Below are 14,354 nucleotides of genomic sequence, written 5' to 3'. Positions count from 1 at the left end.
TGGAAGGAGCGATGAGGGGGCTTCAGATACCCACACTGAAGATGGGAGCGCGCTTGCTACAGAGGCAACAGGGAGTACACTGCATAACAACATAACACAAAAGACAGTTAATACATATACTGGAATGTATTATATAAGCTGCGACCATTGCAGGGGTGTTTTTTATGAAAAAAAAAAAGGCAGGTACTACACTTTAATAGCACAATGTGCTAGTATGCATTGCGCAGTATATGCCTGTATTTTTAATCATTGAGGACACAATTGATCCTGACCAAATCTCCAACTCCATTTGCAGGAATGCAGCCCCAGACTTTCAAGGAACTCCACCATGCTTCACTGTTGCCTGCAGACACTCATTATCATACTGCTCTCCAAACTGCCTCCTGCTACAACCAAATATATCAGATTTTGAGTAATCTGTCCAGAGCACCTGATGCCATTTTTCTGCACCCTAGTTCTTATGTTTGTGCACAGTTGAGTCACTTATTCTTGTTTCCATGTAGGAGGTAAGGCTTTTTGGCTGCAATTCTACCATTAAGACAACTTCTGGCCAGACTTCTCCAGACAGTAGATGGGTATACCTGGGTTACACTGGTTTCTCCCAGTTCTATGCTTAAGGCACTGCTGGACATCTTCCAATGTTGAAGGGAAGTACACATGATGTGTTTTTCATCTGCTGCATTACATTTCCTTAGCAGACCACTGTGTCTACGGTCCTCAACATTGCCCTTTGTGCTTCTTTAAGAGATCCTAAAACCCCAGTCTGCTTTGAAATCTATGCCTGGAAGAGACTTTGCTGATGCACTACAACTACCTTGTGTCCTCTTGTTGTACTCAGTCTTGCCATGGTGTAAGACCTGTGACTTGAAACGGTTTTCCACAACCTCAACTTAGCAGCAAAGTTTGACTGTTACTCGCCCAGTTTTAAGCCTCCTACATAGTGGTTTTAGTTTCAGCTAAAGACTGTTCTCACATATATTTGATGATCATTAGCACCTACTTGATATAATTAGTTATTCATATACCTGACTCAAATCCTAAAATATCCCTAACTTTGTGCAAGTGTACAAAGTGTGCAAGTGTAAGAACTGATGCTGGTTTGAAGCCAAAGGGCAGTCGCAACAAATGTGATTTAGATTCTTCTTCTGTTCGGTCATTTTGCATTCTGTAAATTAACTATTTAAATTAAAATACACAATTAAAGTATTTCCTCTTTCCACCTACCTAAAAATTTTGCACAGTACTGTGTGTATGTATATATATATATATATAAAAATATATAAGATAATATTTAGCTCTGCATTCATCCAAAATAATGAATAACTTTTATTTTAATAATTTTGGATACAGTAAGGTAGGGCTATAATCCTAGTCATTTTTTTGTGTTCTATTGGGGAGGTTTGCCTTCACCTCCTGTTCTGGGAAAAAAAAAGAAGCAAATTAGAGGAAATCCTTCCAAAGTGAGGGCATCCCTGGTTGTTCACAGAACTAGTGTCCCCATAGGAAGATTTCCACTATCACTGTTTAGGTGACAACCCAAAATTTGGGATTTTCTTTCACTTTCACTATTGGTGATAACAATAAACAGGACAAATAGAAAGGTTGCCCAGAGGCGCAGACAATAAAAAAAACCTGAAAGGTGTTCTAATCTTATGCCACTCTATCCAAAACTATAAAAAAAATAGTTCTACTTTAACACATTGGTAATTGGTTACACTGCAAGCAGCACAAGTACCTTGACCTCAGAACGGGGGTTGAGGGGGAGAAGCAGCACACAAAGCTGTTCAGCTGTGCGCCAGTTAAGAGGAGAGAGCAGCTCGCAACCATTGGCTGAGAGTGCTGATTGGATGTCGAATGGCAGATGTTTTTCAGTCATGTCTAGGGTTGCCACCTCATCCCTTTAAAACTGAACATTAATTACACAGGTTCTGAGGCTAATTTATTTCAGATAAGGCACTAAGTGAGTTTAATTACCACCTTAATCAGCCACAGAACCTGTGTGACTAATATGTGTTCGGTTTTAAAGGATGAGTTGACAACCCTAGTCATGCCCCATCGACAGAAGCTGGGCGTTCAAGCGATTGCTGTCAGACAAGCTGCCATACACAAGGGGCGAATGTCAACTGGTTTCTATTGAAGACGCTGATATTCATCCCGTGTGCACAGGGCATAAAACCTATTAACTATAGCAGAGATAAATCTGGTCTCCTACTCTACCAGACAGGGCTGTGCTAAACAATTATATCTATATGACCCTGATGAAGTCACATGTTAGTGTAACGTAACGTGTGGGACGTGGTGACGCAATTTCCGGGCGTGCTGACGTAATTTCTGGTGTGGACGCCATCTTGGTACTCCAATAGACATCAATGTAAAGAACACCCACATCATGTGGTTTCACATAAGGCTTATCTAAATTTATATACATGTGAGTGGTCACTTGTATTACCTTAATAATTTTATTAAAACGTTATTACACTAGGAAAGCATCTTCCTTTTTTTCTCTGGCTGTATGATGATTTTCTGTTTCTGGGATATTTCTGAAGAGGCTGCTTACAGTGCCGTTGTCCATCGGTGAGGGGGATTGATCCAGCGTTGGACCCTATACCTTCAGGAGGGGGTCCAGGTTCACGATTGGTGCGGTATTGTTTGAACAAGCGCTCTGACCCTGTGGGGTCACTTCATGGAGGTGAGGGGGCATTTCACCAAGTGTTGGATCTCCTATGTACAACCTTTCATATACATACATTCATTAATGAATATAGAACACCTTCACCATTTAGGTGGTTTTTGGACTTTTTAGTTCAGGTGAAACGTTTATTATTATTTTTTTGATGAGACTCACTTTATATGTTGGATGTTTTATTTATATATGATTCTGGAGTTTTTTTGACCTATTACTTTATGTGTCACAGATTCACATGTATATCACTTATTTCACTATTTATCCCCACATTTTGGGGTCAAGAATAAATAGTTCACTCTCTCTTTTGTTCTCTTTATGTTTATAGGCTGTGTGGCTTATAAATTCTTCAATATATACAGTATTATATTAGTGTAATTTAGCCACTAATTTTCCACTTTATCCCCAATTAGGGGTCACTGTTCTATGGTTTACTGTTATCATAAACAGTTTTTAGATCTGTCGAATTTTGAATGAATCTCTTTTCAGCAACTGTGTTGTGTCAGATTAGCTTTGTGGTTTTCACCATTAACAATTTTTCCTTCTTCCTTTCACAATGTGCACTATAAGTGTTTGTTTCTGTTAGGTCTATAGCCAATACCAGTTTGGCACGCAGTATATCTGTAGGTATATTTTCACATCACAGTTATACTTTAATGCAATTTAGCACTGTAGTGGTGGGATCCTATTTGAGTATTATCACCATTTATGTTGGCACGATCTATGGATATTAAGGACTGTCACCTATTTATGGTGTACCTAGGTTACACCCTAGATTTATTATTTTGGGGGCTTTTCACTGTTATTCATGATTTTGTCTTTCATGTGCATTCTATTTTATATATTTTGAAGTTTATATGTTCTTTATGATTTTTTGGTTTAAGGGATATATTACTATTAGTGCAGCACGAAATTATTCTATTTAACAATTTTCCACTGTGCTACACAAGTTTGGTCTTAAAAAAAAAAAATAACATGGCTCTATGGAAAGGTATAGATAGGAAATGTGAGTGATAATGTTATTGCATTAGTATGTAATGAAAATTGTAGAAAACTTGTCACAACAGCAAAGGTCTGAAATCAACTGTATTAAAAAAAAAAAAAAAAGATAGCATTGCTTTAAAAAATTTTACCAAAATAAAGAAAAAAAAAAAAGGACACCTACCCTATAATTCCCAAAGGTCTGTCCTCCATGATGTTGCCAGTACAGGTACAATGGTTTCCCAAACAGCATTACAGGCACACAGAGGAACACAACAATTACAAGGAATATCTGGAAACCAGTCTAGACAGAGAAACAAAGGATTTTCACAACTTGGACCTCAACAGCTTTCAACACAAAGTTAAATGAAAAGCAGTATAAGACATTGCGCATATGGCATAGACAGCTTCTGTCTATATCAAACATACAGTATTTTAGTGGGGTCTTTTCCTGGGGATCGAATTGTCATGCTTTGTCCATAAAGTCTATAACACACTACTAACCAGCAATCTTTTTGATACAAAGAGCTACAGTATATGACATAATGTCTACAAAATACAACACTGTATTTTGAGATGCATATGCCATGACATTATTGATGTCATTTGTAAACTGCTCTGTAATTTTTTCTTTGCAAGTACACACACTTATTAGATGCAATTCTTGTGACCAGCTGGCTTCGGTTAAAATACCCTCCATCCATTTTTTCTAAAGATATCCTTACAGGGAACCATGAAATACTTTCCATTTTTTACATTACAGAAAATTGCCGTGAGAAGTGAGGGCCAAATATGTAACTCCATAATGGATAAAAGGGTAAGGGGAGGAGAGAAAGGAGACTTTGGTGGGCAATTCACCTCATCAGGTACCCACCCAACATTTAAATATTAGTTTTGGTAGGATTTACCTCATTAAAAATCAAAGTGGCATATACAACACTGACTATCCAAGCCGAGGTCATTCTGCATACATTAAGAAGCAACAATAACTGAATCCCCCTCATCTACTTCATTTGTGTGGATGAAGGAATCTGTTATCCAACCGCTGACTGATGGAAAACGCCCAGCTTTAGAGCAACTGTTACAACCGTGTTTTTTGCTCTCAAAAACCACTGACCTGTCCTGGGAAGAGATCTTGGTTCCTGTTCTTGTCATCACTGCCACGGCCAGTGAACATAAACATATTAATGAAGTGAAGGAGAATACTAGGTGCATCCCTGGAATTCTCTGCAGAAAATGCCAACCACTTGAATACAATCATAAAGACGAGGTAACCAAAGATACACGTCATAAAAATAAGCTCAGGGATGAAAACCAGGTACACACAAAATTTCTTCTTGAAGTGCCTGAAAAAAAAAGTATAGCAAAGATCTTACTTTTATTTAATTTAACTCTAAACGCAGGAGAAAAAAAATGTTGATTGAAAACATTTAAATTTCAACTCACTTTTATTTGTTTTTATTTTTAAGCTTGATAAAGAAGGTTGGTGCTATAACCTCTATCAGTTTTTGTTATGTTCCCCAACAGGGAACATTTCTGTTCATTTCCTTTCCTGAAGGAAGGTTCAGGAAAAGCTTTGCTGGCTCCACCCTCTAGTATTCCTCTGCCCCAAATTACATCACCAATCTTGTCTCCAAATATCACCCAAATCATCCTCTCCGCTCCTCCCACGACCTCCTGCTCTCTAGCTCCCTTGTCTCCTCCTCCCATGCTCGTCTCCAGGACTTCTCCAGAGCCTCCCCTAACCTCTGGAACTCTCTACACCAATCTATCAGACTATTGCCTACTCTGGCCACTTTTAGGCGATCTCTGAAAGACTATCTTCCCTTCAGTTAATAATAGAATCTTCTATTCCTTCTACCAGTCCATCCCCCACAGTTATTACCTATTCTACCACCAGCCCCTTCCTCTTAGATTGTAAGCTCCAAGGAGCAGGGCCCTCCTAACCCTCTTGTATTGAACTGTATTGTTGCTATATTGTCTCCCTTTATTTTGTAAAGCGCTCAGCAAACTGTTGGCGCTATATAAATCCTGTATAATAATAATAAAACCCTGCTCACCACCTAAGGCTCCAGTTTTGTTAGGAAGCAATAAAGAGATCACAGAGAAGGGAAGGGAGGGACCTGTGTTCTATACTCCGAGATGTGAAATTTACAGAGGAGGATACATGTTTATAAAAACCCAAAAAGAAGGGAAATCCTTTAAAAACAGAAAGGTATGGGGTAGCTTGGTAATAAGGTTCTGCAAGAATCACAGCAGGTGACAGGGAAGAGCCATCTTCAGCAGAAAGTTGCAAAGTCTCAAGAGATGGGGAGAGGATATACAAGGTTGACCTGGACCGACAGAGTACAAACTGACATGCTGAACCTGGACCAGGCAGAAGGATGTAGAGAACGAGGTAAACGTAGAGAACTCAAAATGAAGTTCCCTATCACACCACTAGGTCGAATGGTCTTAGCAGAGACTACAGAGCAGGGGGAAATGCATCTGCATGAATGAAGTTGTAAGGGGGGCATTGACACAAAAGATGGAATGCACCAATGCAGAGTGTTCGTTCGGGAAGTAAGGATATAAGGAATGTGCCTAACAATGCTGTCGAGCACCTGAAGGCCAACGTAAGAAAACGGAGCATGGCAGATGTAGTGGAAAGGTAATCACCCAAGGAACCCTGAGAACTGTGCGATGGCAATTGTTTCCAATACAAAATCGACAATCAAGTTACTCAACACCAAGGTCAAGACCCGGGGAAAGGAAAGCAGATAGTTGCTCTGGCCAGAAAACGGGCAAGTTGGCGATCTGCAGACATAAACAGGGTAAGAAAGGGGCTTGGGATGAAACCTGAAAGCTGATGCAAGGGAGGACATGCGATGGCAAAACAGAGGAGCAAGGGCTCTATGTTGTGGAACTAACCTCCTTAAGTAGAAGGGACTAAGAAATGGGGACCGAAGAACAATAAACTACTCGTGGGCTGTCTCAAATGGCTGGGTCAAAGGAGACCATATAGGAGCTTGACTACTGAAATAGTTTATACCAGTGCATCATGTGTTTAGTGGTATGTTCAGAATTCAAGGACAGGAGTTCCTATATAGCACTTGTTGCCTCCTTTAAGGAAAGGACTAATGCACGTTGTACTGAAGGTCATAATGGGGTAAGGGAAACCTTGTTCCTTCCTAAGCAGCGAGCAGAAATAGATAAAAACAAAATAAAGAGAGAAGACAATTGAGACTTATTGTGCACCTCTTTTAGATGGTAAAATGAAACACATTTCTAGAGGTTTCTTTTATAAGAACGAGAACCACTATCAATTTGATAGGAACTGGAATTATTCTAAGGGCCTGTGGCAGACTCACCTATGTCTGTCCAGTGTGCTTCCGCTGTCATGTTCCGATGTCTCAGAGGAATCTAGCAACAGATGGGGTGGCAAGCTAGCAGCAGAAAATGGGAACAGGAAGTGCACAGCTAGGAGTCTTAGAAGCTCTACGACACTAGCCAGAGTAAAACTTCTGCTGGGGAGATGGAAAAAAAAGACCACCAATTTTGAATAGCGTGACAGCGCTCTGCCCTGCCACCCTGTGAAAATGGTTATCTGACACACAGGATTCTCACCCAGGCAGGTTGAGGGGCGCCACAATGCTTGTGTCCTTCAGAGAAACAGTTTTTGAAGCTTCCTCAGTGGTTGGCAAAACTCACTTTAATTTCGTAGAGATGTGGGTGGGATGAAATCTCTAATCCTCAGTCCTCGTTTTGGGAACTACCAGCACACTAATTTGGAAGATGTGCACTGGGCATTTAGAGAAGACCTAAATATGGTTATGGGCTCCACACCGAAAGACAGAGGAGGTTTCTGTCTGGGAGTCAGGAGGGCCCCACCTAGGAGACAGGTGATAGCCAGAGCAGCAAGTGCATGGTCCAAGCTTTGGTGAGAGGATAGTCTGTAGAAGACAGACAAAGGCCTGAAGAGTAGGGTCAGATCCACAGTGATGTATGGGTAAGCTAGGAGGCTGATTATCTGTTTTGTAAACAACTGAGGGATACACATTGATTTTGTATTCTAACCTTACTTTTATTAAAATTTGGCAAGAAATGCCAGGAAAAGAAGGAGAGTGTATGAGTCCTTAAAGCTCTACCAATTGAAGCAAGTTTTCACATTAGGTAAACACTGTAATAACGTTACCATAAGGCTGAATAGTGAGACAACGTTAGGTAAATGTCCTGCTACACCTATGCCCTATGAACCACTTATGTGCATAGCACTGCAGTATGTCTTGTAGGCTAATGATGTAGTGTACACTACAGAGCCATCAAGACATGTAAGCCCTGAGCCAGTATGTACAAGGATCTTACATTGTGCATAGTGCTGGTCTGTGCTTTACCCATCATGGTGAGCACTCAGATATATTTTTGCAGTGTGTACACTTGTGGGAACACAACAGATGTGGGCAGCAGTACTGTCAATAGTCTAATTTTTAGGAATACAGACACTGTTTTTTTTTCTGACACACTGATTAAGTGTTTTCTTTCCATTCATTTTTATTTCCTTACTTTTGCCTCACTTGTATGTTGTATTCATTTGCGTACATTTGGTTGTAGTTGTTTTGGGGCTCGTGCCCTTATTGATTGCGCTAAGGTTTCCTGTTTCAGTCTTCTGGGTCTGCCACAGGAATGCACAATGGCCCTGGACCTGTGCAGTATTCTGCAGCTACCTACACTCGTTGCACCATGTGCCACGGTGAGCGCAAAACATAGGATCAAGTGCCCGAAGCAAACAATGCAGGTCAGCCCAGGGTCACTGATATGAAAACTGCTAATAAGCAATAAAGGCAATAAGTAGTCAGATCTGGATAAAAGTGTTAGTAAGGGAGGTAAATAAAATCAGAGGAAAAAGTTCTTCCTCAAGAAGAGAAAGTATCCATCAACTAAGGACACTAGCAAAAACTGGAATCTTACAGTTTGGGCAAAGTTATATGGGAGTACTAGGGAGTGGACCAAGCAAAGCTTCTGCCAGTGTCCTATCACCTGAAGGAAATGCTATATAACCCTTGATCTATGAATCGATTCCTGTGTCCTGTACTTTATGATAAAATATATGCTTTTTTCCCTGGAGTGCTTCTTTAACATCAAAATCAAGATGTTAAGTATAATCAACATTTGCATGATGTGTATTATTTATAAAGAAGCTTTATCTGTAGTATGGCAGTAACGTGCTTGCAGCTCTCCCTATTGTAGAGTGATGTATCTCTCAGAGATCATACACGCTTAAGACTTTACAAGTTAGAAAATCCTGTGCCGATTCAACAATGTTTTACTGTCACAGAGCACAGAACTGTAGAAACACTGTATTAAATTGAACTTTAACAATCTGTTCCTTTTTACTATGGTGTATTCACCTTAATTGCAGGAGGAAGGATGAAGCTTTGCAGAGAAAGGTTCCAGTCAGCTCAGTGAAGGCAAAATATGTAGTTAAATACACAACTTTATAAAATAAACTTCTAACCATTCTCTGTTTCATGGGGCCATTAGGTATAGTGACATAATGGGAGAGAGATTATGCTCAGGGCTGATGTTTATTGTAGTAAAAAGTCCTTTTTTTTTTTTTACATACTTCATATTTCCACTTACATGTAGTTGAAAAGACTCAGAACTATACCGAAAGTCATGTGAATGACACCTAGAATAATGGACATTTTCATTTTGAAAGAGTTCAGGAAGGTAAGGCGATTCGTTGCCAAATTCCAGATCTGTGAAAAAATAAACAACATGAAGGAAGCTGGAAACTACACAACATACTAGGGAGGGGATGTAAAACTAAAAAAAGGAAATAAAAGGGCATGTGCTAATGAAAATAGATGTGGGAAGAAAAAGGGGGGGGGGGGGGTTAGAAGACATACAGCAAGATAGTGAAAGAGCCTACTTGTGAAGTATAGGGCCCTATCACCTACACAGAACAACCTAAATGGGACTCCAGCCCAACAGAAATATTATATCTGGAATTTCACTAGCATCTCCTACAAGTGCATCGGAGCACCTCCAACAACTCTTGCTGGGCTGAGCTAGACACATTACCCTTAGTGCACTGTTATTCTGTGACCACTTACAAAACAGCAAACCCAACTCATAACATTTTACAGACTAACAAGAACCAGGGCAAACCATGAGCCCTGGAACAGCTAATGAGCATCTTGTCCACCTAAACTCCAACAATGTGGCCTGACAAAATTCTCAAATAAAAAAGGACATAGTGAACAATTCCAAAGAAAAATAGGTCAGAGAATGGAAAAGATAAACTCTCAGAAACTAAATACTTACCAGTCACTACAGAGAAACTACAAAACTGGCCCCATATGTATAGATGTGGCAAATTCAGAGACAAGCTCTGTCCTGGGCAATGTGCAGAGCCTGGACGGTGAGGAGAGAGAAGAGGCCGCCCAGGACCTGGACATAGTTTACATTTGCAGTCCAGCTTGCATGGGACAGACTTCATTTGATAGCAAACAGAAGTATAGAATGACGGATTTTTAAAAGGCTCTGTATAGGTGGAGTGGTCCCTTAAGATTGGAATGAAAGGAGGAGCCATTGATCCCTATAAAACCTTCGATGAGAGTGGGTGTGACTTGACAAAAGGAGGCCATGCCTCCAAAATGAGTCGTCATAACAACCGTGACGTGGTCGTGATGTGTGTTCCTACATTGAGATCCACCCTCCCTCGGAGTTACTAGCCATCTACAGAGCGTGGTACCGGCTGGAGCAAACGCACACACAGTGTGGAGGGACGCCAGCAGTCTGACACTGTGCCTCCCAGCGCAGCCCTCACTTGTTTGTGGTCAGCAGTGGATCGATCACCCAGAGGCTTCAGATCCTACAGGCACCATGTAGTGGATCACTTAACATGCAGACATGCTTGATACCTATATGAAAACGTGAGTGCAATCGAAAAAGTTTTTAACCTTTATTACAATATACAGTATTACACTAGGGTGGCCGTGCGCTCTCTCCTTTTGTATGTTATAGATGTTCCAACACCCCCAAACAAACAGATTCTGAGCCTGAACAGACTGAGCACTCACAGCCTGAAAATCAAATCCTTGTGAAATGGATAGACTCAGGGAAAGTAGACTGTGTAAGCAGTATGATCTGGGGTCCTGGAGGATGAGGCTCACTTCCTGCTAATATGCCAAAAGTATTGAGCAGTAAGAGGCACTCACTTCCTCTGCTCTCATTTCAGACTTTACGTCTGTAGAAATAGAGAATACGCAACATTTCACTGGTAGAAGAGGAGCAGACAGTAAAAATAGGTGCACAATTTATTATAGCGTGTGACAGACTGGAAAGAACATGGGAAATCGTGGACTTTATAAATATCCCATACACGAGCTCACCACCTTTATACTATTAACCTGACAACATTCCTGCACATGCCTCCTATTTCTTTTTTTTGTCCTCCACCCGTAATAATATCCTAGGATTTATTCCTACCACCCCCTCCAACTAATAATAATAATAATAATAATAATTCCTCAACTGCTTTGGCAATGCTAACATGCATCTGGTATTTTTCATTGAGGAATGCCATTTGTGAACCCCTTTGTTTAGTACGATATACTGCTTGCTCAGTAAACGGAGGCATGTTGGGTAAAAGGATTATAGGGTGGCTGGCTTAGAACGTTTTCTATTTGTTAGTGAACCATCCTCCCTGTAGGTGGCAGAATAACCCAAATGTTTCTAAATTCCTACATCTTTCGATGGACTTGAAGAAGATGATTTTAAGGCAAGTACACTTATTATATGCTTACTTATTAAATTCAGTGCTCATTATCACTTCATGCAAACTGAACATATATCTCAAACAATTTAATCTGCTTTCTATACTAAGTTCTGTAAACTTCATGCAACTCCATGCAATGGATGAAAACAGGAGAACAGGTTTATAGGCTAAATAAAGAGAGTAGCCTAGGGTGACAACAGTGCTCCCCCATAGCTAAAGCAGAGTAAGTGGTCAGGAAGTGTGGTACTGGTAGAATGATTAAGTAAAAGGAGAGAGAGAGAGAGAGAGAAACAAAACAAAAAGATACAATATAAAATGGTATAAAAAAAAGCTAGCAGAATAAAATAAATTAAATTGTGTCAGGAAATAAAGGACATTTAGTGTGATCGAGAAGCCGAAAGAAGGCATAGGTAAAAGTAAAGCAACCTGATCTATCCTTCTAAAAAAAATGGTGACATGCATTAGGTGTCCAAGAAAACGAAGAACTAAAATTTTAAAACCAAGATCAATAGAAGAAATAAACAAAGCATACATAAGAAATTACAAAAGGCACTTACTGGGTCTATTCCAAAGGGATAAACTCCAGTAAAAACTCCAGGTACATTAGGATCCAAAGTCAAATACCGGTTGGAAAGAAAATCTGCCTTCCTGGGGAAAATAAAAAAAAAACAGAGGTCTGACTATTCTGTGAACATGCATACATACCAAAATAAAAATGATCTATACTGTAAATATAACACATGCTGTACATAGTGTACTAATACAAACTATAACAACCTGCTTTGGCTTTATCTATATGTGCTGCATGAATAAGTTTCTTATATTTATAATTACTGGAAATGTAAGACAATATATAAGCTGTGTTTACAATATACATTCATAACTGTATACTTACGTATACATCACAGAAACATTCCAGCTATATCCAAATATGTTCACCGACTTTGAGAAGCAGTCATTGTAGATAAGCCCAGTGTAGATAGAAAAAAGCCCCATGAGCAGGATAATGTATCGTCCTTCAAAAAACATCCTCATAATCTGTTAATGAGGGAAAACACTATAAACTACTCAGTCTAGTGTGTGTATGTTCTGAAACATGTACAGTAAACAAAATAGAAGTCTATGGAAGAAAACTGTAGGATTGTGGGTTTAATTCACTAAAGAATAATCGCACGGGATAAAAGGATCATGTTACACCTTTTTTCCAGTTCCATATCTCATGCGATATTCAAAATGTCAATTTACTGTTTATGCGGTATTACCACAACTAGTAAAAAACACACGGTAGATACAGCATAAACAAGTCACTCAATTCGCTAAACTATATAAATAAATGCATTCATTGAATAAGTTGTGGTCTAACCACGCATTATTCAAGGAATATATTCAGTTAGCACTAGTTGTTGAGGATCCAGCACCTGCAAGGATTCTTAACAACCAGTAAATAACATGGTTGTTAAGGAACGGGTGGCGGCTGCATCCTTAACAACCATAACTGTCAGCAGGGTTCGACACTGACAGCAGAAATGTAAACAAAAAAAGTGCCGGAACTTAAATTCTAAAAACAGCATGGGGGTCCCCCCAAAATCCATACCAGACCCCTATCCAAGCATGCAGCCCAGTAGGCTAGGAAAAGAAAGGGTAACAGAATGAGCGAGCACCTCCCTCCTGAACCACCATCTTGAGCTCACCACAGAGTCAGATTCTGCCAAGGTGCTCTATTAAAATTTAATAAAAAAAAAAAGTGCAAAATGCTTCATATTGCAAGGGATCCTGTGCACACTTCCCTGTGTTATGTCAAGGAGTCTGTTCAGTTCTACTTAGTCCTTATCTTGGAATACAGAACAACTAGCATCCATGTTGTAAAGGTGGTGTGTAGGAGGGTTTGAGTAGTTTAGCAAAGACACCTGAGCAGGGCTGACACCACTCACTCCACAAAAATGATGCATGTTGTCAGCCCACAACAGGATTTAGGAGCAAAGTGCATATTAAATCATACAATGAATCTGATGGTGGGGGTCTCTAAGCAGTCTGTGACAGTTTCTCCTGTTTTTGCTGGTCAGAATTTGCTTCAGATTTGATCTCAAAGAAACTAGCAACAATCAGTCGCTAGTGTTAGGTTCTAAATAACTAAAGATAATATTGTGAATAAGTTATTCATCTAGGCATCATACTATATAGTAATTACTGAATCTTGTGAATTTGAGTGTGTAGGGTCAGTAAGAAAATATATAGATAATTCAGATACAGGCATGATTTAGAAATGGTTATATGCAGTATTTGTTCTGTTATTTGAAACAAATGTATATAAAATAGAAGTACAGTAAATAAAAATGCAACAGGGAGCCAATTAGAAAGTGAATGTCAAAGAACAAAACTTGCTTACTTCATCCTGAGTGCGCTGTAATTTAGGACTGTTTTCATAGAGAACCAGAAAAAAAGCAAACAGAGCCATTAAAAGTCCATGTCCAAAATCTCCAAACATAACAGCAAATAGGAAAGGGAATGTGATGATAGTATAGGGAGCTGCAAAAAAAAAAAAAACACACACACATAAAAAACGTCAGATGACAGGTTACAACTGTACAGACGCAATCAATGATTTAATTAACTGCATGAATTAATGTAATGCATGTATTAAGTGTCTTTATAATTTCATGCAGACCAAACTGTCCAGCGAATGTGAAGACAGGGAATAGGAAAAAAAAAAAAAAGTGTTTGGATAAAAGGTTCAAAGTTCATAAACCTTGGGTTACAGGCTGCTACCTTCAGGTGATAGGACTCTGGCAAAGCTTCTTGAACCCGCCTCTGGGGCGTACCCTTGTAACCCTACCCACTCCATGAGACCACAGGTTTTTAGCAAGCGATGGGACTGCAGGAACAAAGGGGAGGGTGCCTGGTCTTCTATACTTAGGTATGACAATTACA

General features: G+C 39.7%; 1 protein-coding gene across 2 annotated transcripts in view; it reads right to left on the bottom strand.

The window, feature by feature from the left end:
• Positions 1 to 14,354, bottom strand: part of ATP6V0A2 (ATPase H+ transporting V0 subunit a2) — a 118,662-nt gene that overhangs the window by 38,441 nt on the left and 65,867 nt on the right. For both annotated transcript variants that reach the window (XM_089653679.1, XM_089653678.1), the window contains exons 11-16: positions 13,813 to 13,952; positions 12,322 to 12,464; positions 11,984 to 12,074; positions 9,284 to 9,402; positions 4,782 to 5,010; positions 3,849 to 3,968 (exon numbers count right to left, since the gene is read on the bottom strand). In XM_089653679.1, the coding sequence (XP_089509805.1) occupies positions 3,849 to 3,968; positions 4,782 to 5,010; positions 9,284 to 9,402; positions 11,984 to 12,074; positions 12,322 to 12,464; positions 13,813 to 13,952 (842 nt within the window). The remainder of the gene's footprint in view (positions 1 to 3,848; positions 3,969 to 4,781; positions 5,011 to 9,283; positions 9,403 to 11,983; positions 12,075 to 12,321; positions 12,465 to 13,812; positions 13,953 to 14,354) is intronic.

This window comes from Staurois parvus, unplaced genomic scaffold, assembly GCF_062004578.1.
Source record: "Staurois parvus isolate SC_StPar_1 unplaced genomic scaffold, SC_StPar_1.0 ptg000719l, whole genome shotgun sequence".
In the NCBI taxonomy this organism is placed as follows: Eukaryota; Metazoa; Chordata; class Amphibia; order Anura; family Ranidae; genus Staurois; species Staurois parvus.
The sequence above is the reverse complement of the archived record's forward strand: the minus strand, read 5'-3'. Positions and strand labels throughout refer to the sequence as shown.